General features: G+C 35.8%; 1 protein-coding gene across 1 annotated transcript in view; it reads right to left on the bottom strand.

The window, feature by feature from the left end:
* The window catches only part of LOC124159311 (probable chitinase 10), a 76,868-nt gene that overhangs the window by 3,608 nt on the left and 52,157 nt on the right, over nt 1–21,103 (bottom strand). The window contains exons 29-44 of the mRNA XM_046535054.1: nt 20,078–20,203; nt 19,808–19,994; nt 17,068–17,320; nt 15,559–15,692; nt 13,775–13,986; nt 12,212–12,347; nt 11,016–11,158; nt 10,525–10,710; nt 8,471–8,774; nt 7,511–7,701; nt 6,809–7,047; nt 6,054–6,187; nt 4,612–4,823; nt 3,655–3,790; nt 3,350–3,492; nt 1,101–1,286 (exon numbers count right to left, since the gene is read on the bottom strand). Of these exons, the coding sequence (XP_046391010.1) occupies nt 1,101–1,286; nt 3,350–3,492; nt 3,655–3,790; nt 4,612–4,823; nt 6,054–6,187; nt 6,809–7,047; nt 7,511–7,701; nt 8,471–8,774; nt 10,525–10,710; nt 11,016–11,158; nt 12,212–12,347; nt 13,775–13,986; nt 15,559–15,692; nt 17,068–17,320; nt 19,808–19,994; nt 20,078–20,203 (2,922 nt within the window). The remainder of the gene's footprint in view (nt 1–1,100; nt 1,287–3,349; nt 3,493–3,654; nt 3,791–4,611; nt 4,824–6,053; nt 6,188–6,808; nt 7,048–7,510; nt 7,702–8,470; nt 8,775–10,524; nt 10,711–11,015; nt 11,159–12,211; nt 12,348–13,774; nt 13,987–15,558; nt 15,693–17,067; nt 17,321–19,807; nt 19,995–20,077; nt 20,204–21,103) is intronic.

Here is a 21,103-nt window from a genome sequence, read left to right as displayed (position 1 = left end):
GCAGTAATAATAGGAATTCAAAAATATTTTGCCTTAATTTGAGCACACCCTTGAGATATTTCCTTTTGGTTCAAAGTTATTTGTTAATAATAGTTGGTAAAGGTATCTATTGCACATGCATCTATTCTAATCTATTGCACATGGATTGGAAAGCACTATCACAGCAATTTATGGGAAACATTACCTGACCTGAAAGACCTGTTTCTACACTATATCATGACTATAAATAATTTACACAGCGCAGCTGAAACAAATTACAGGCTAGGGTGTAGCCAGCAGGGAGGGTCTAGGTGTTAACACACATCCCTGAAATTTTGGGGGGTACAGTCATAAGTGAGCCCTCTCCAAATGAATCATGCATGCATGTAAAGCATGCTTGATGTAATTCTTTTGTAATACCCTATTTCTCCTTATATATTCTGGCTATGACCTTTATAACAAAAATATCACAGCTGAGAAGAGAATTTTAAGTATGAATTTTGGCATGACAGACAAGTTTTGAAGCTTAGGAAAAGGCCAAAAATTTAAAAAAATTATGTACTGGAGTTGTTCACCCAGTTGAAACTATAGTGGCACTATTACGGCTAAAAAGTTTCAAGGAAGTTCAAAATACATATCCAAAAATAAAATAATATTACATTTTTTTAGTTGGAAAGTAGATTTTAAATGCAAGAGGAGCCAAAGGATAGAAAGGCAAGGATCAATTTGTATGTTAACCCTTAGAATTTAATGCTGCCCATGTATTGACTGTTAATTTTTGCTCAAACATTTACTATCAAATTTTTTTTATAATTATATTTTTTCTTTTAAACAGTAATATGTTCTAAATACCAAGTCAGAATCCTATGTCAAGAAATAGCTATGCAAAAAAAATTAAAATGAACACTGAAAATAAAAAAAATTAGAATGGAGCATTTTATAATTTTTTCTCTGTGTCATTTTTACACAAGTTGGACTGGAGCTTTTCTGGGAGTGAAAGCAGAAATTTCTGTGAGAGCAAAAGGGCTAATGGAGAAAAAGTTAAATATAAAGCTATTATACTATTGTAAATGTGGTAAAAAGTGGGGGTATGTATTTGCGAGATGTAAATTCAATCTCACCTCATAGAAGGATAAGAATCCACCAGCCCTGGTGAATTGTCCAGCTTCACCAGGTCCATATGACTTGGCGTTCAGTCCATTATCCTTTGAGTCTGCCAAACTAAATGACTGGCCATACAATGGCATTCCCATTACAAGTTTTTTAGGATCAGCTCCTTTTTCAATCCAGTAGTTGAGAGTGAAGTTCTAACAGTTGAAAAAAATCATATGTTAGGGAACACGCAAAATAATAGGTGAAAAATGAATCACAATGTAAGAGAATGAGCCTCAAATCAGTCAGGTAAACATGAGACTGTGTAAAAATCAAATAAACAATCACTTTCCTTTAAACAAAGATAAGAGAGTACCCTTTAATGGGGTAACAAACATAGCTACCCAGAGAGAAAAAAGGAGTATTTGCTCTAGGACAAAGACACTCTAGGAGCTCCACTCAAGACCATGTCCATTCCAAAATTAAACTTTCCTGTCCAGTACATTTTTATATTCAATATAAAATAAAAATCATTAATGATATATATTATTACAAATTATTTTTCAAGTCAACATGCCAATAACTTAGAGCTTTTCTTTTAACTTTCCATGTCATCTCAACTTCCACAGGTTTGATGTCATTTTTTTTGCTAAGTTATATTTGTGAAGGCAAACTATTCCCCAAAGAGCAAGGTGTTTAAATCACATTTATTTAACAGACAGGGTTCCCACTCAAAGAAAATTACAGTGCAACCTCGATATAACGACACCCCACGGTGCACTAATAAACACTCGCTATAGCGAATTGTCGCTTTACCGGAGGTGGAGCAAATAATAGCCAATATACCTCTTGCGAACAGATATACAGGAACAGGAGTGGTGCGGCGACAGATAAACATCTATCCGATAAACGTAAGCATAAATCCAGACGAAAGGCGATGTTTTTTTGCATCACTAAATTTCCTTACTCAAATAACGACTAACTATTCAAACAATTTATAAGCGCCGCACTGAATAAAAATCATGCAAAGCATTGTTTCGTCAATCATTATATTTATCGAACGACAGTTTACCACATAAATTTGAGACTGAGCACTCCATTAACTTCATTTCTAACAGATCGCTAGCAATTACAGAGGTTAAGGAGTCTTGATGAAAGTCTTCCGGCGGTGAAACCCTCGCTATGGCGAGAGCCAACACCGAAAGGGTCTCGTAAAAACGAATTTTTTAACACGCTTATTATAGGGTCAATTGACGGTGCATCGGCTATCTCTCGTAATAGCGGGTGTGTCGCTATAGCCCGTACGCGCTTTAACGAGGTTCCACTCTTTAAAATTCACTGTTTTTTCCAGGTTTTCACGATCTAAATGTCGTCAAATTCACGGTTTGTTGAGAAGCCATTTTAGGCAGAAATATTGAACATGTGACAATCACCGGTCGCACATTAACTTAAAATTTTACAAACGCAACAGAAGCTGTGAATGCAAATGCAGCAATGAAAGTGCTGTCTCTCCATACGTCAATTATCGTTTGCAAAATTCAGCTCTGGCTAAAGGTTGTGAGTGGGAAAATGGAGGGACCAGGGTGCCAGGGAAGTTAAGAAGTGTCTGAATTTTCGCCGGGGTTAATGAATACTTTGGTTACCAGTCTTCCGGCTTTGGTACAGGCTTAAGGTCAATGTGTCGTCATGGCATACGGACCAATAATTGCGCCTTGAATATAAGTGTGCAGTGTCTGCGTGTGACCTTGAAGTATGATCGACGTATCCATTTTTCTTTTGATCTGTCAATCGTAGATATAAAATCAATTTTTAAAATGCCATCGGTAGGCAAGAATTTTAACAGAGATGCAGGATATGTGGGTCAGACACCATTACTCAAGCTCATTAAATAGAAGCAAGGCCAATTCAATCACGGAGATCTATAAAGTTCTCCTTCCATGCTGACCAATTAGCTACACCACTGAAATAAGCCAGAAACTTATAAATACGCATAAGGATCAAGCATAAGAAGTTAAACCTTTCAAAATGAATATATATATAGTCTATTCACTCTCATGCTACCACATTACTGAGATGATTGATCCCATTTTATTTATACTTTCCACTTCCATAGTAACAAAATTGATATGATTTCCCATGATAAATTTGTGAATGAGATCCATTCAAAATCTATAAGGTTTCAGACATTATTTGCCCTTTGAAAGACATTAATTTCATCAAGGAGGAATGCCTTCATTATTCATGAACATGGCATGCAGAAAATAGACAAATAACTTACAGAATTGAAGTAATCATATGTATCTCCCGGGTAATAGTACAGTGGAGCAACATGCCCAGTCTTCTTATCCCAATGACCATGGAAATCGTACGTCATCACAGCAATCCAATCCATATGAGCTGATAGAGTAGGCACATCATAGCCTACGGAACGAATTGGGAGAAATATCATTAGAATTAATCTCAAAAACATTGAAAAAGGCATTTTGTACAATCATACAAAAATTGCAAAGATTGATTTATCTAAGTATAAGATATTGAAACTATGAATGTATTTCATTGATAAAGTATTAACATAATATTTACCTGAGTCTATGACTAATTTGCTGGGTGAAACTGCAGCAGACAACAAAAGGCCCTTGGGTTTAAATGCAGCACTAAGTTCCTTTACAAGGTTTGCAAAACCTTCTTTATCAGAATCTGGACCCTGGTTGCAATTCACCTAGGAAAAATGTTTCCATGAAATCAAATTTTGCTAAAATCCAATATTTGGAATAATTCAGTGTCGAATGAGGCAAAAAAATATTAAAAAATCAAAAGCAAATAAGATGAAAAAAGCATGTTAAAGGAAAAAAAGAAAATTTTGGAAACAACTGACTCGCACGATGATTCATGACTCATGAAATTTTTAACTAGATACATTTCAGCAAATTAATTCAATTCATTACTATTTCATTGCTTACATCCACAAGACTTGCTGATAAACCTTTTTTACCAAGTACATAATAATATTCAAAATACCTACATTTAAAGTCACATTTTTTCCATGAAAATTTTGATTTTTTTATGGTGAAATAGAGTTTTTATTACATACTTATAAACCTAAATCGACAGATATATTTGACAAAATTTCAAGTTTTTATGCAATGTAAATTTTTGCCTCTATACTTATGAGCACATTAATAACATTTGAAATTCTAGCTGATAGACCAACTAAAATGTATTTCTACATTGAATGAAGTGGCCCATCACATGTTTCTTGAGGGCAGCACAATGTTACCCACCTAATGAAGATTCAGCATGAATCACACCAGAGGAGATTAAGTATTTAGCTGTACTCATAGTATTACTCTATTACAGTTAGAAAGGCAAGTTCAACCATATCTTTTCCTCATGCACACAGGTACAGATAAGTGTGAATAGGATATGATTAATTTTTTTCACCCAAATTAAAATCCTTCTTGACTCAACTAATGGTAAATTGGGTTAGAATTTTGAGTTGCTCCCACATCGCCAACAGAAGGTTTGGTAGAGAATACATACCTGCCAACACTTGGGGTATTCCCAATCAAGGTCGAGTCCATCAAAATTATGCTTCTCAATGAATTCCACCACATGCCGAACAAAATTGGCTCGTGCTCCTGGATTGTTAACCAGTCGACTGTATTTATCACCCAAAGAATCATTCCATCCACCAATTGCAATCACGACCTTAATACCCTTTTCCTTCAGTCGAGCAACCTTCCCATAAAAGTCTGAAAAAAATTAACATAACAATTAATACTATTGCTAATTGTCATAAACTTAAAAAATAAGACCTGAATATGTTATTTCAGCCATGATATTGAACACAGGGGTGGTATAGAAATGACAACACGATGGCCAAAAATACACGGAAAAATGTTCACCTCAACAGGGAATGGAACCACAAACCTGCACTACTGGTAGAGCTTCTGACAAGTAATTGGAAGGTTCTGGGTTCGAGTCCCAGTTAGACTGCATTTTTACCCTTAGATTTCTGGCTTTTACCATCTACCACTGCACGGTTGTCTTTGTGCATTTACTGTACTGTGTTCCAACTCCTAGCTCTCCCTTTCAATGAATTCATATGAATGTATGTTTGTACTAATGGCATTGACCACATGAACAAAGAAGTATTTAGGATACATATATTGGCTTGTTTCACTAAGGCTCAGCATCCTCCAAAACACATGTTCCTGTCTCTTCCAACTATTGAGTGAGAATGTATCTTTACCCTCATTCATATGTACATACTTGCTCAATTCTTCTGTTAGTGAGTGGTAAGCTACCTCAGTGCCATCTATTGGTCACTCTTGCGGGTCCAAGCTTAACCCTTTCGCTGCTACAAGCGGGAATACCCGCAAAAAACATTATGGTTATTGCCTGCGACATGCGGGGATATTCCACGACTTTCAAAAAAATTTTCCTTTCAACACGACATGCGGGTAAATATCTACGTTTTCGAAAAACCCTCCCTTCGGTCGTAGGTGCTGTCATCTGCTCGAAATTCTAGCGGAACTACGTCCATTTGTGCGGCGACATTCAGCGACGTCAAATGAATGATTCAATTCATTTTTTTCTGGATAATAGGCAAAATAATGGAACCGATGAAAAATCTATTGAAGCAGCAAAAGGGTTAAGGGGTATTCTGTTGCATAGATCTCTGCCAAAATCAAGGCGAATGTCAAGCGTCCATCAACGATCAAAGCCATTAGCCTTCTGTCTTTGGCTGACAATGGTGGATGATTAAAGCCACCAAAACACTAAATTTACTTGTGAGTGCCCCATTTTTACATGCATCTATTTCAGTTATAATCTTTGTAGCATCACTTACTTTGGCAGGACATTGAGGGTTACGCAAAGATATCATACTATTATAAATAAAATCCTTCAACATGCAGAAAGTTTTTTTCTTAACATCAACCACAGCAGAAGTATAAAATTTTCTAGTTCTGTAATCTTACCATTATCCAAGTCAGCCCATGAATCATGGGGTTTAATTGTCAGAGATGTCCCATCCAGCACAGCAAATCCGTAGGCAATATGAGTACAGAGTGATGTATCAATGTCAGCTGGAGTGTATTTTCCGATTCCTTGTCTAAAAAGTAAAGGAAGATCAATATTACACTTCATTGACATCACTTCAATATGTAGCTATCCTTAAATTGGGATATGATCAGAAAGAAAAATGAAGTGAAAACACAGTAAAACACCATATTGGTTGGGATTTCTAAAGGAAAAAATGAACAGGAACGCTGAGCCTCAAGTTCTGAGCTCGATCACTAGAGTCCACCACCAGTGGGTTAATCATATAAATTTCATACGGGGAAAAGTACCACTCACACACAGAGACCTCAATGAGTGCAAATAGAAAAAAACTGTTCTTGGCAATGGAGTGACAACCATACACGGAGACTTTCTTCAACCTTCGCCAAATACAACTTTTGATATTCATAATATTTAAAGAGATTCAAAATTACATAAATAAAATTTAATACAGGCCAATGTGTCATATTTAATTTAAACCATCACCTATCTATCACATGGCGAGCATTTTTTAAACTGTCTCTAACTGAAGAGTAAGGGCCTAAAAAGGCCCAGGAAATCAAGTCAAGTGGGGTCAAGTCATTTTTCTTGAGTCATTTTATGGCTAGACTTCCTGAGAATAACATTAATGCAGGCAATTAGGTACATAAGAGCAATAGTCAGAGACACTCACCTATACCAAGCCCAGTTAGTGAAGTAGCAAACAACCTTGTACTGTGAGTCACCATGAGCAGGAGATGATGTTGTGCTCATTGGAGGCTTCATGGTTGGCTTGGTATCCACTGATGGTGGAGGTGTTGTAGGTGGAGCAGTTGACGAGGATTCTTCAGGCATTTTTTCAGTGGTAGCTGTTGGCTTACCTGGCATGCCACCAGTTTTACAATTACCATTTTCTGGCCAGTCACATCGATCCTGAAACATTTATTTAATCACGATTTGCCAACAAAGTAATGGATTTCTCATGTACATATTCTGCATTTTCAATAGATATTTAATATAAACTAAATATATTTTTACATAGGTAGGTAGCTGATGAAGAAAAAAAAATTCAATTTCATTCTACAAGGTTATAATCCTCAGATTGCCTAATGATGTTTTCAGCAATGGAAAAAGGAGCTTTCTCAAAGTGGCAATAATATTATCCTAGATAAGCATACCAATTAGATAAAAAACTACTAATCATTAAAAACTGAGGTCTTAGAGAGTTGAATCAAGAACTGGAATCAAGAACCGTAGCCAAGAAGCAAACCAGAATGGAAAATAAGTGGAACTTAACCATCCCAAAAAAAACTCTTGATCCTCTCATCTTGGATAAACTATAATTTGTTTAAAGTACATGTTTGCAAAAGGTCAAAGGAAAATAAACCATGATTACCTTATTCCAGTTCAGTTGCCCAGGACAAGACATTTCCATCAGCTCACCAAAAACACAAAGATAGTATTTTCTGCAGTCTGATTCATGGGCCATGAAAGTATTTCCATCGCATGACATCTGCATTGGCTTCTTAGTTGTTGTAGTTTCTTCCTCAGTTTTTCCAGAGTCAACACCAACAGGCCGCTCAAATTCTGAAACACATATAAATGATAAAAGAATCAAGAAACGATCTCTCCTTTTAGCAACTAAATACATACAAAGAATATAGTCGTACCAATACAACTATTCCCTTCAAATTTACAGGCTCAAGTGACTTGAAACAATAGGTCCAATAAAATTATATATCAAATATGGCAAATGAAAAAGTATCGTTTTCAGAAATACTTATTGCAAAACTTTCAGGAGGATGAGAAAAAATATATAAATGACCTAACTTCTGAAAATTAATAGTTAATTTATATGTTATTTTCTACCATCTTGTGAAAGTTAACACGTTGCGTACCGGGGTATTTAAATTCCTAGGAACGCCGAGATTGGAAATATGTGCCTATTAGGACGTAATGCCTTTGGTTTAAACATGGTTAAAAAGCTAATGTTTAGAATATAACTTTATCCAACCAAACGTTATGATGCATCAATTCATTATGAATAACGAACAACAACTGAAAACGTACTAACGAATACGTATTGTATGCTTTAAAATTATTTAGGTTGATGCACCTAAATGACAAGAATCTTCGTCATCCGTCCGGAACGTTCGGGAAAAAAAATGACGAGAATTCTCGCCATCCATACGCAACGTGTTAAAAATGAAGGTTTGGCCAAAATTGTAGGAGTAAAAAATTATTGCTTGGCATTTTATGCCATTGACAGAGCATATGTATAAAATCTTTTGATAACAATCAAACTGCAAACATATGGTATTTAATTTATTATTTGTTCTTTGTATGAAATAATTACTTGATCCTGAAGGGTCCATATCCCTGCATTTTGGATCAGCAATATGATAGTTCCTCAATTCTCTGTTGATTGTTCGAAGGAGAGGATAAGGTTCACATGAGCAAGATGCACTGAAGTCGTCCAAATCAAGAGCCCAAATCATTGCTCCAGCCAGTCCAAGGTCCTTCACCATCTGAGATTTCCTTCTAATAGTGTCCACTTCATCAAAGGACACCCACTGATCTCTTAGGTAAGCATATGGACCCATGCTCCCCTCAGGATCACGGACTACCTTCCAGCCTTTACCTCTGACACGTTCACATATCTGAAAACAGAGAAACAAGGTACATAGTTTAACACAAAGTAAGTTGATGCACATACAAAAGAAATCATCCCCAATACAAAGTAAAATACCATAGCGGGATTAAATTCTGATCTCTTATACATAAAAACCTGTAATTAATGATGTTTTTGTAGGAGAACATGATTTGGTAGAGTGCAAATTGAACCTATTCTATTTTAGATTGGATAATTCCATCATTTTAATTTTTTTATTATGTGAGACCAAGATATGCTTCCAATAAGTTGAATTATTTTTACCATTAGAGATCTCATAAAAGAAATTTTTCCTAAAAAAAAAGGTTTCATAAAAAAGATAGAGGTAACTGCTAATGAAAGAAAAATCAAAAACAAAAAATATTTGAATATCAATGTTTACATCCATATATGTACAGTAAAATTGCAAGTGAGAATATTTTTAGATTAATTTATATTATACAGTGCAACCTCGATATAACGACACCCCACGGTGCACAAATAAACACTCGCTATAGCGAATTGTCGCTTTACCGGAGGTGGAGCAAGTAATAGCCAATATACCTCTTGCGAACAGATATACAGGAACAGGAGTGGTGCGGCAACAGATAAACATCTTTCCGATAAACGTAAGCATAATTCCAGACGAAAGGCGATGTTTTTTTGCATCACTAAATTTCCTTAATCAAATAACGACTAACAATTCAAACAATTTATAAACCGCACTGAATAAAAATCATGCAAAGCATTGTTTCGTCAATCATTATATTTATCGACCGACAGTTTACCACATAAATTTGAGACTGAGCACTCCATTAACTTAATTTCTAACAGATCGCTAGCAATTACAGAGGTTAAGGAGTCGTGATGAAAGTCTTCCGGCGGTGAAACCCTCGCTATGGCGAGAGCCAACACCGAAAGGGTCTCGTAAAAACGAATTTTTAACACGCTTATTATAGGGTCAATGACGGTGCATCGGCTATCTCTCGTTATAGCGGGGGTGTCGCTATAGACCGTACTCGCTTTAACGAGGTTCCACTGTAATTCTCTAAAATATCAACCTAGTGTATGCTTAGTCTAACTTCCCATTTAAGCTCTTTTCTGAAAAGTGTTTACCAGCCTTTTTAAGGAAAGAGCTCATTAAATTGATGAAATTGTTTTCTGTTGCATATGATACTTTTTGGTGACTTAAAATTGCAATTTTAATTCATAGAATGCTTTTCCAATCATTAGAGATATTAAAGCTTCAAAATAATAGGCAGTTTTTCTGCATTTAGTGTTAAACATTTTGCCCCTTCCCCCTGAAAAACCTTAAATCGGGATTCTACTGAATCAAATATATATTTTAAACGATTTCACAGCTTCTTCCAGGTGAATTTCGAAAATTGCAAAAAAATTGAAGGTGTCACAATAATTGAAGTAATCAATAGTAATCTAGTAATTCTTTCTATCTCGCAAAATTTACGATGGTAACAAGCAATAGTTTTCCATTCCATGAATATCAACCTGATATAAAACCACCAATCATTTAAAAAAAAATCACCATCTGTGAGTGTCAGAGACAGATTTAGCAGAGAATACAAGAGGGGAATTCACACTTATTCTGCATTACTATGACAGATAGGCCACACTATGTTCCAAAATAAGACCAAATATGACAACCAACCATCAAAATGATCAATTGAGAGTAAACACGAGATTTTTTTATAAGTTAGGGATAAAATTCTCATTTCGCATTTACTATCCTTAGCAACCATTACCTCATAATAAGATAGGAATCCACGAGCTCTAGTTGAATCCCCTGCCTCACCACCTCCATATGTTGGAGAATTGAGTCCATTTGCATTGTTATCTGCCAAGCTGAAGGATTGTCCATACATGGGCATTCCCATAACTATTTTCTTGGGATCAGCTCCTTTTTTAATCCAGTAACCAAGTGAGAAGTTCTATTTTTGATATCAGACATTGCACATGAAAAAAATAATGATGACACATGAATTTCAGAGACTAAAATGTAAGACTTAGACAAATTACCTAGACTACCCTTCATTAGCCTAGAACATACTCAAGATGAAAACAAAGACTGAGCATAATTTGGTGAAAACTAACTGTCTGAATAATTATGCATAATGCACACAAGTAGCTGTAATATTAGACATTCTAAAGCAAACAACTACAACCAGACTGTAACAATATCCTTATCACCATACACACAAAAAAGTTAATCAAGGCAGTATCCTGATTAACTTACAGCATTGAAAGTAGCATCAATATCTTCCGAGTGATCAAACATTGGAGCCACGTGTCCAGTTCTCTTGTCCCATTGCCCATGGTAGTCATAAGTCATCACTGCAATCCAATCCAAGTTCTGAGAAAGAACTGGGACATCATAACCTGAACACAACAAGAAAAGATATATCAGTATTTGATAAGTGAAAATTCAAACTTGAATTAAATACCTAATGAGTGAAGTAGGAAATGAATGAAGAGATAATTCAATTTTCAAGATACTCAGGCATCTGAATGTCACTAAAGTCAGTCTACCAACTCCTTAGATCCTCATTTAACATTTTTGCAATTCCCATATACCAATGCATTCAGTAAATTGGCTTTAAATGAAGCATCAAATCCCTTTGGGCACATAATAATTAAATAAAAATTGGTTCCAAATGTTCACGAATATCAAAAATTAGGTGCATTTTTTAACATCTCTTATACAGGACTTTTCAATCGATGGTAAGCTCAAATGATATCTTATAAAAAGAATATTTGCCTATTACCCCATCACTTCATTCCCTATCATAATTGCCTTCACTTGAGAATGCTGATGGGAAGAGAGACTGTCATAAAGCAATCCTTTGGAAGGGTTGATAATCTATGCCAATATATACAGACTACTTTAATCCTATTCCCAAAAGTATGAAACCACTTTAGTGTTCGTCACATACAGGCAGAAATAACACTCCTCAAATTTGGGTAATTCGCCGTTTATTCTGGGGAAGAGACATTACAAAAATGCCGACAATAAATGGCAAAATTTAAGTAAGGCACCTAGACAGGTGCACTCGAGAAAAGTCTTTTACTGAATGCCTAAGGGAGCCAACCCAGGGTCCTGTTAATCCTTCAGTGGAAAAGGGTCTGGCCTCCTATCTCTCCCACTGATGGCACTTCCTTTTGGCAGCAGTATGCATTAAATAAGTGGGAAGCACTGCTTGTGAATGCTATCCAGTACATCCACCCTCTCCAAAAGAAAATTTTTCCATGTGAGGCCTGAATCATGCCACTTTATTTTCCCCCACTCCCTTCCCTCATGATTGACAGCATGTTATTTCAATTCTGATAATATTTCATAGAACCCAACTCTGCTCCTGACTCATCAGTGCGCTTAATTAAATAATTAACAGAACTCATTATGACATCATTACGAGAGAAAATGATTGATCTTACCTGCATCGATAACCACTTTGCTAGGGGAAACTGCAGCCGACAAAAGAAGGCCATGTGGTTCAAAAGCAGTTCTTAACTCCTGAACAAACTTGGAGAATGCTTCCTTATCAGAATCAGGGCCACGTTTGCAGTCAACCTTAAAGAAAAAGAACAATTAATTATTTATAAAAATTAAATAGAAAAATTATGTAATTTATATGAATGGTAATCATCTATAGGTAATGGATTGTCTAAATAAGCCAAAGTGTTAGAATAGAAATAGCATAGCATAGAAAGAGCATGGAAAGCTCTTATTATTACTCATATTGAAAGAGAGCATAAAATAGTAAAACCTCATAAATTCTAACCTTGTCAATTCAAAATACATACCACCTAATCAAAATTTGTGGACAGTTCCCAACAAATGGCATTAGGTGTTCTAGGTGGTACAGATTATTCAAAATACCACTTAACAAGTGATTGAAGTCTAATCTTCCCCAGTAATTCTTATTTTTATAAGGAAATTCAAAGTCATCCTTGGCATCAATACATATTCGGAGTTTAGAAGCTATTATTTTGAAGTGATTTACAATGGCTCAATCTTTGAAACCAGCATAATCTTTCATATTAAGGTACTCCACCAAAATCAAACATATCATAATTAGATACCTACTTCCCTTGCTCTCACTCTGTCCTTGGATATTTTTATTTGGGCATTATGGTTGATTCATTTGGAGGAGGGATTAATGGAATCTGCAGAGGGCTGAAAATCATCTAAAGAATCACCGATACACTTTAATGATTTGTCTAGATTGGGGGAGGTAAGCCTTCGGCTTTGTGTGCTTGGCAGAGGCAGGAATTTCGGTTCATTTGGTGGATTTGGTTCATGGGACTTGATTTGTGGCAATGAATCAGTTCTTTAATTCGTTCATAATGAACTGAATGAACCAAGGGAATCTAGAATCCATGCGATTATTGAATCCATGTGAATATCGAATCCATCTGAATCTCAATTCTGTGTGAATCTTGAATCCATGGAGAATACATTTTGTGTATGAGTAATGTATTAATCATGCTTGAATCCATGAGAATCTGTCAACCTACTGCATTTCAAATATTATGACGGATAGCGATTCGCAGCAATTATTAATTTTCTTTTTAAAGGCATCTCTAATAAACTGCTTTCAGATTCCTCTCCAATTTGTCTGAATGTTATTGTATACTAAAATTGGTGGTCCGCGATAAATTAATTGTGAAATGCACGTACTCTTAATGTAAAAAATTTTAAACTAAGTTCACTCCATCAGATTACAGACATTTCAACTGTTCCATTGCATGCAACTATTTCTCAAAGACTTTCTTACTCATTTTAATTCCATCTAAAAAAATTCCCATTTTTTGCCTCAAGAATTTTCAGTTCAGCTAAAGCCTCCATAGATCTGCCACTGTCTGTAATTGAAATATCTCTGTACCTAATGCTGACTGCCATCCAGTTGAAATACAGATAATGTATTTGAAAATATATTCCAATAGAATTTAAAAAGAAAAATATTTTCTATCACAATAAAGCAGGATGAAACTTACCTGCCAGCACTTGGGATACTCCCAATCAAGATCAAGACCATCAAAGTTGTTCTTCTTGATGAATTCCACTACATGCTGGACAAACCTACTACGTGCCCCAGGGTTGTTTACAAGCCGGCTGTATTTATCTCCAGCGGAATCATTCCAACCACCAATGGCAACAAGCACTTTGAGCCCTTTAGCTTTAAAGGCTGTTACCTTTTCATAGAATTCTGTAAGCAAAAGAAAGTATGGAAATAATACAAAGCAGACAACCATCAAAATGAAGTAGCATAGCGACCATGACAGATTAATGAGTTATGCCTCATTCACATTACGATAGTCCGAGCCGTCGTCCTAACTATAGTTGACCGAAATAGCCGTGTGAATGCAAGTCCTGACTATAGTTGACGTAGTTCCGAACGTTGCCACTTTACTATGGTTAGGTGCTGGGAGACCGAAAAAGGAAGCGACAAGAGGAGGACGAAAAGCTCGTGAAGCTCTATTATTTTCATGGATTGATCCTAGGAAGGAAGAATATGAGCGGAAGAAAAATTATTCGGTAAATACACGTTGAAAACAGTAACATCTTGTCAATGCAAACCTCAACAGCTTTGCTAATCATCAATTTCCCGTTCACTTTAGATGTCAGCACTAGAGAGCAGCACAGGTTTCAACCATCATCGTGTGAATGCACGATAGTTCCGACGACGGCTCGGACAATCGTAATATGAACGAGGCATTATAGAGTTTATTTTAAGGCATTAATTAACTTTCACAATAATTCAAAAGTATCAACCAAAATACTGGGAGGCATTATTTTATAAATAATAAACAATAGTTGGTGCTGTCCACAATTTACTTTAATGTTACAGCATTATCAATTCCAGGGTGCCATCATAAAGACACACTGAAAAGTTCATATATTTGGGGATTACCAAGTTAACTTTAAATCGTCACGTCTAATCTGATACATATACTACAGTAGAACTTCTAATTTATGAAGTTGATGGGACCCAAATTTCTTTATTTTGTAAATCAGAAGGTTTGAAAAAGGGAGGTTGTAATTGTGCATTGTGGTTTGAATGCATTTATTACCATGTTTGTAATATGTGCTTATCCTCACAAATGACACCATTGCTCACTTTCAACAGCCAGTATTTCAGAAATATGGGACCAAATTCTTAAATACATTGTGCCAATGTTCTACTTGCACCGATAAATAAGTGTAGAAGGTCAATACCTACTGTGTACAAATATGATTGAATTTTTAATGAACCATATGGGCATTGACCACACCATGGAAGATGAAGCAGATTCAAATTAAGGATAGGGATGACTATCCGACATTTATACCTGACCATGGGATTATCTGGGAAGCCCCCAAAAAAATACCCCACCCCTTTTCACAATCTCCCATGCCACTTTCCCCCTCCCCATGCAGTGATTCCTTTATTCTTCAAAAATGCTTAATTTTGCCAACACTGTAGTTATAATGCAGCAGACACAAAACTATGAGCGTTGGGATTGTGGACTCTTAAAAATGTTGGTGGATATAGGGGAGCATGGGTGCAGCTAGGAATAAAGACTAGGTGGAGTTTTAGGTGCAACTAGACCTGAGGTGTGTGGTATACCCACCAGGATAAGGTGTGGGGGCCCTCTCCCAGAAAATTTTTAAGATAAATGGTTAAAAATGGTGAGTTTTATGGCTTTCTGAGGGATATTATTAATTATCAATGTGGAATTTCTGGGAAAAAGGTGCGCCTCTTAAACGTGCTTATACGGTATAACTACCAGTTACTTACTGTTATCTATATCTGCCCAGCTGTCATGAGGTGTAATGGTAAGCTGGTTTCCATTCAAAACTGCAAAACCATACACAATGTGGGTGCAAAGTTCTGGATCAATATCACTGGGTAAGTACTTCCCTACACCTTGCCTGGAAGAAAAATAGTTACTATAAGTTTTCTTTCAATTCTCCAATCTCTCATAGACAATTCAATACTATCATTAAGAAGGGACTTAAAGTAAAAAGGCAAGACTATTTATTATAATATAATTGATTATATTGTAGAGATTGAATCAATGTAAATCAAGAAGGCTCTTGTTATTACAAATTTCATGAAGGCAAAAATTTGGAGGCTTGTATTAACAGACTTTGAATGAACGTTTCTTACCAGAAACATGAAAGTATGCCCCTAGCATAAGCTGCATAAGAAAATTTCTGATTTTCAACACCTATGATAGCTAAGGAGCCAAGGAGGTTGTAAATATCTGGAGGTGCTGTATTCGAGATTGAAGCATGGTCAGAATTCTGCCATCTTGGTTTGGCAATTTTTGGACTTAGTCTCAGACAGGGAACGTACATAATAAAGTATTCCAGTCCTTATTTAGCCTCTGATTTATAAAATATGAAAATTCAACAATTACTTCTTCATTGTCGTAGGATTTTTCCGATCGTTTGTCATACTACTGTGTATATTAAACTGTCCATATAGTCATATCATGGTGATAATATATCATCGTGAACATACTTTCGTACTATTATTGTGACCAGTCCGCTATTGAAAGATTTCCATTGGCTGTAATATTATTAATTACCATTAGAAGTGCAGGGGAATGGATATTATACACTCGTAAAATGTTATTTTTGGCTAAGCTAGTTGCACAGCGGATCCGTGGTGATTGACAATAATGTTTCCTTGGGAAAATATATATTCAAGTCATATTTTCACAAAGCCTTCCCATAATGATAGAAAAAAGGTTTACTGTGTTCGTTTGCGACAGTTTATTTTAACATAACAACGATCATGACCAAACATTTAACCAAATAGTTAACTAAAGTTAATGCTAATTAGCATTGACTCTTATGGGATTATCAATGTTTTGGTCAAAGTATGCGTGGCTATCCTACCCAAGCACCCCCATTCCTGCCACACTGCGCTCAACCAAAATTCAAAACCAGTGGTGGCCCCTCCAGTATATTCACAACCTCCTTGTAAGGAGCAGATAAGGTTTTACTCACACAATAATATGAACTAAAATGTAGTTTTAAGGAATCGACTTCATACAAACTTCTTGTTTTCCAATTATTTTATGTCTGTCACAAATTAGCAGGTTAAAATTAAATGCAGTATTGAAAGCAATACAGCATCAGGTACCATATGCCTATTTAAAAAAAGAGACATCCCTTTTTTCATAGTTCATTCGATTCAGAAGAACGTAAAATAAATTTCCTACAGATATCTCCCAAATAAATATAATTCCATGTATCTGTAAAATTTGAAACACATAATCAAAGATATTCAATTTACCTGTACCAAGCCCAGTTGGTGAAGTAGCAAACCACTTTGTAATCTCCCATGGTAGTGGCAGTTCCAGGAGTTGATGGCATTGTCATTTCTGTGGATGACACAACAGCTGTAGAACTCAGATCAATTCCTCCTGATGGGGTGGAGCTATCAGGAACAACGGAGCCCATACCAGCGTCAGGCATTGAAGGCATTTCAGGCTCCATAGAGCCCATTGGTTTCTCTGGTTCCATAGGAGCAGGTGGTTTCTCAGGAGCTAGTTGTAAAATAAAATAATGAGTAATTAACAAACTGGCTCTTTAAATAGACTCTTTGATCCATCCTCTAAATTAGTGCAACACAAATACGACCATGTATGCATAATCATCAATTAAATAAGCTTGCATATCATATCTGACTGATGCCATCAATGATACCCATAGATGCTCACTTTAATGATAGCCTTTACTCTTTCAAGCATAGGCTTTCACAAAAATCAATGGCTTCAAAGGCTTTTGCGCTCTGCTGTGTCCAGTAGTAATTCTCAAGCTTTTTCCGAGCAGGGCCATAGAACAAGTCAACACAAAGGATTCAGCTATAGCTTCATCATGCATATTCCAGAGGAGATCATATCAATTACATCCATACTCAAGATCCTTTAGCCAAAAAGAGTTTGTATTCTCCTCAACTTACTCACAAAGCCACAAAGATAGAAAAATGGCTGCATTATTTTAACTAAGATAATGGCATTAGCTGAGTACTATCTTGTGAGGGCATTTCATGCTCCTTGGAGCAACCAAAGTTTTAACTTTGATGCACCATGTGGAATCATGGCAGACAACATTCAATTCAAGAGACATAGTGGAGAAACAATGATGCTCAGAACGAGCACATCAGAGGAAGAAGGGAGGGGAGAAATCTAAGTCAAATTAAATTCTTCTTTAAATATAATTTTAAGTTAATTACCAAGATACACATTCTCTCGATGATGTTATCAGCAGTACTGGCAAAAGCTTGAGCTTATAACCACAAAATGTAGGACAAACCAAAACCTGCAAAAAGCTTTTACCCAATTTATGTGCATGTGTACAAACTGTCAGCAAGTTAGCAAATATATATCTCTGCATCACTTGCCCACCATGTAAACATAGGTAAGCTTTCCCCTTTGAAAAAATTGTATAAACCTGTTTCAAACCTGTTTCTTATACATTGCCGTGGCAATGGCAATGTATAAGAATGTATAAAATTTTGAAACAGGTTTATACAGTTTTTTCACAGGGGTTACTTTATCCTTAGATAATATTTTTCTCTTATAGTAGAGAAATAATTAAATTATGTAACTGACAAAACAATTACAGAGAGATTTCAAGAACCTGCACTAAGTACATGAATAGAGCTAGAAATTATGAGAAAAGTTAGCTCATACACCTTGAAATTTTTCAACAACCACACATATCAATCTCCCTAAAATTGCTGCAAATATGTAGACAATGGTGGCCTAGTTCTAAATTCTAGTTGCTTAGTTTCGCATGAGCTCTACACTCACCTACAAAACCAACCAAGGAGTTGCTGAGGAAGTCACCTACAGCATTATGCAATATGCCGTTCAATACTGTATACAGATGTTGCATATCCATTCAGGATACATGCAGCATCTGATTAATTAATTAATGATTAATTAATTTCCATTATTTTTGCATTTCTCATCAGATTTCATAAAAATTTCGCGTCAGATTTCACCAAAAACAAAATGTATGTAAACAAACAAAAACATGTGTAGTAATAATGAAAATTATTGCTACGAGCAGGAACAGTTTTCATTTCCGTACAAAATGTCAGCAGGAAAAAATTAATATGTAAAATAATTTTTTGCGACATTTTGATTCAATAGAATAAGAAATCAATGAAATCGCCGAATTATCAACCACCGAAAATGATAATAAATTTGAAGGTCATTGCATTTTTGAAAGTTGGAAATGGCTTTAAATTGATGAATCATCCATCTTACAATATTGTACAAGATAATGAATTTTTTTATACTGTAAAAAGTCTGATGTTTGCATGACTTAGCCCATTTTTCATGGTTTCATCCAGCATAAGATGTTCCCCGGTATGCGATAAGGATTGAAACCAGAATGAATGGACCCTTAAAATAATACATGGTTGAACTTATTTTTATGAAGAAAATATGAGCTCATCCACAGTTTGTGATGAAAGAAGAAAGTTAAAGCAAAGACTTCAAGTTAAAGCATGAGCCTTGGTGCTTCCCTGGCACACAATGTGGATGAATGCTTCACGGGATTCCCACCAGGTGAGCTCTTCTCAGAGCCAACATTTCATTGGCTAACTCTGCCATCATCCTCAGGGCAATGAGTTTATTTTTATTTAACTCAATACCCTGGAGATGATGGCAAAGTTAGCCATTGAAACGTCAGCTCTGATAGAACAGCTCACCTGGTGGGACTCCCGTGAACCATTCATCCACATTCAAGTTAAAGCCTTTGTTCTACATGAATTTAACTGGTCAATGACTATAAGATCCTACAGGGAACTGGCATCTAAATAGTCGGACATATATCATGTCAATTAGCTCAGAAAATATAATAACTATTATGGTTACCAATCAATCGCTCCATTACACACAATACATATAGGAAACTTATTATCCAAGATACAGTGCTTCATCTTTCTTTCCAGCATTAGCCAGGGAGTAAAAATTAGATACAGAATATCATTCATTTTTTAAATTATTCTTCTCACTTACTCTGAGGTTTCTCTGGTTCAGCAGGCATCTGCCCTCCACTGGCACTAGATCCATCACCTTCCCCTAGCACTAGCCTAATTGTTCCCAACAATGGGTGTACTCCATCACCACAGCGATCACGGAAGTCATCCAAGTCAAGAGCCCAAATCATTGCTCCACCAAGCCTCATTGATTTCACATACTCTGACTGTGAACATGAACAATTTTGAATGAGCATTTTAAAAAATTGCAGCCTTTACAACCATACTTGTTAAAAATATTGCATCTTACCTTCAGCCGAATCATATCTGCATCATCATAACTGACCCACTGGTTTCCATGGAATGCATAGGGCCCCATTCTATTCTCAGGATCCTTTACAACAGTCCAGCCTCGGCTCTTCACTCTTTCGCAAATCTGTCAGTTGTAAAAATTTAATACATGCTTCTTGTAATCAGAAAATTATATTTTTGATAACATTATCAGTTTTCAAGTTAAGGTTATATCTTACTCAAAGTTTGCATTAAACATATTTCAAGTCTAGGTATTCAAGCATGATAGATCTTATTATCATTGCTGAAAAAAGCAATACTTGCTCCTTAATATCAAATGGAAATATGTATACATAACACACTCAGCAAGGATTGATGATCCATGCCACAGTATAGTGAAGCTTCAAAAATTCAAACTTGCTTGATTTGAAATACATAGTTGTTAATTTGAAGTGGGGAGCAGTCTACGACAAACAATACAGGAAAAAATCACATAATAGATGGTTTGGATAATTCAAAATATTGGTTGATTTGTAGTTTAAAGTTAACTTTTCCATATGACTTCAAATTTTTTGGGTACAAGGCAATGCTGACATTTCCTACACCTATAAAAATCAATTTCTTGGAGGTCTAGAGTAAGTCCTGGTGCTATTTCAAGAGCCCCCATTATGGACCTCACTTTTTACCCCTCCCCTCTCGATAAGTCCAGGACTTGATATTGCTCATCTTAATCCCAGGTATTGACAGTAAAGCTATTGAATCTCACCAGATAAGTTGAATATCCATTAGTTTTTTTTCATTCATGAGACTTTTCTATCCTTTGCTTTGAACTGTAATATTAGATAGAGGTGTTATTTCAAAATTCATGGGAATTATTACTTTCTCAATAATCTTTGCACTCTTGAATAAAAAATTTTTGAATAATGATTCAAGCTATGTAGTGTTTGAGTACAATTTTTTATCGTCCCCAGGGTACACACGGACGGAACGAAGATAATCATTGGTGTTACCATACAAATGAAAAGGAATAAGAGGATAATGTATA

The sequence above is a fragment of the Ischnura elegans genome, chromosome 5 (assembly GCF_921293095.1).
Source record: "Ischnura elegans chromosome 5, ioIscEleg1.1, whole genome shotgun sequence".
NCBI classification, from domain to species: domain Eukaryota; kingdom Metazoa; phylum Arthropoda; class Insecta; order Odonata; family Coenagrionidae; genus Ischnura; species Ischnura elegans.
Note: the sequence above shows the minus strand (reverse complement) of the source record. Positions and strands in the feature narration are given on the sequence as shown.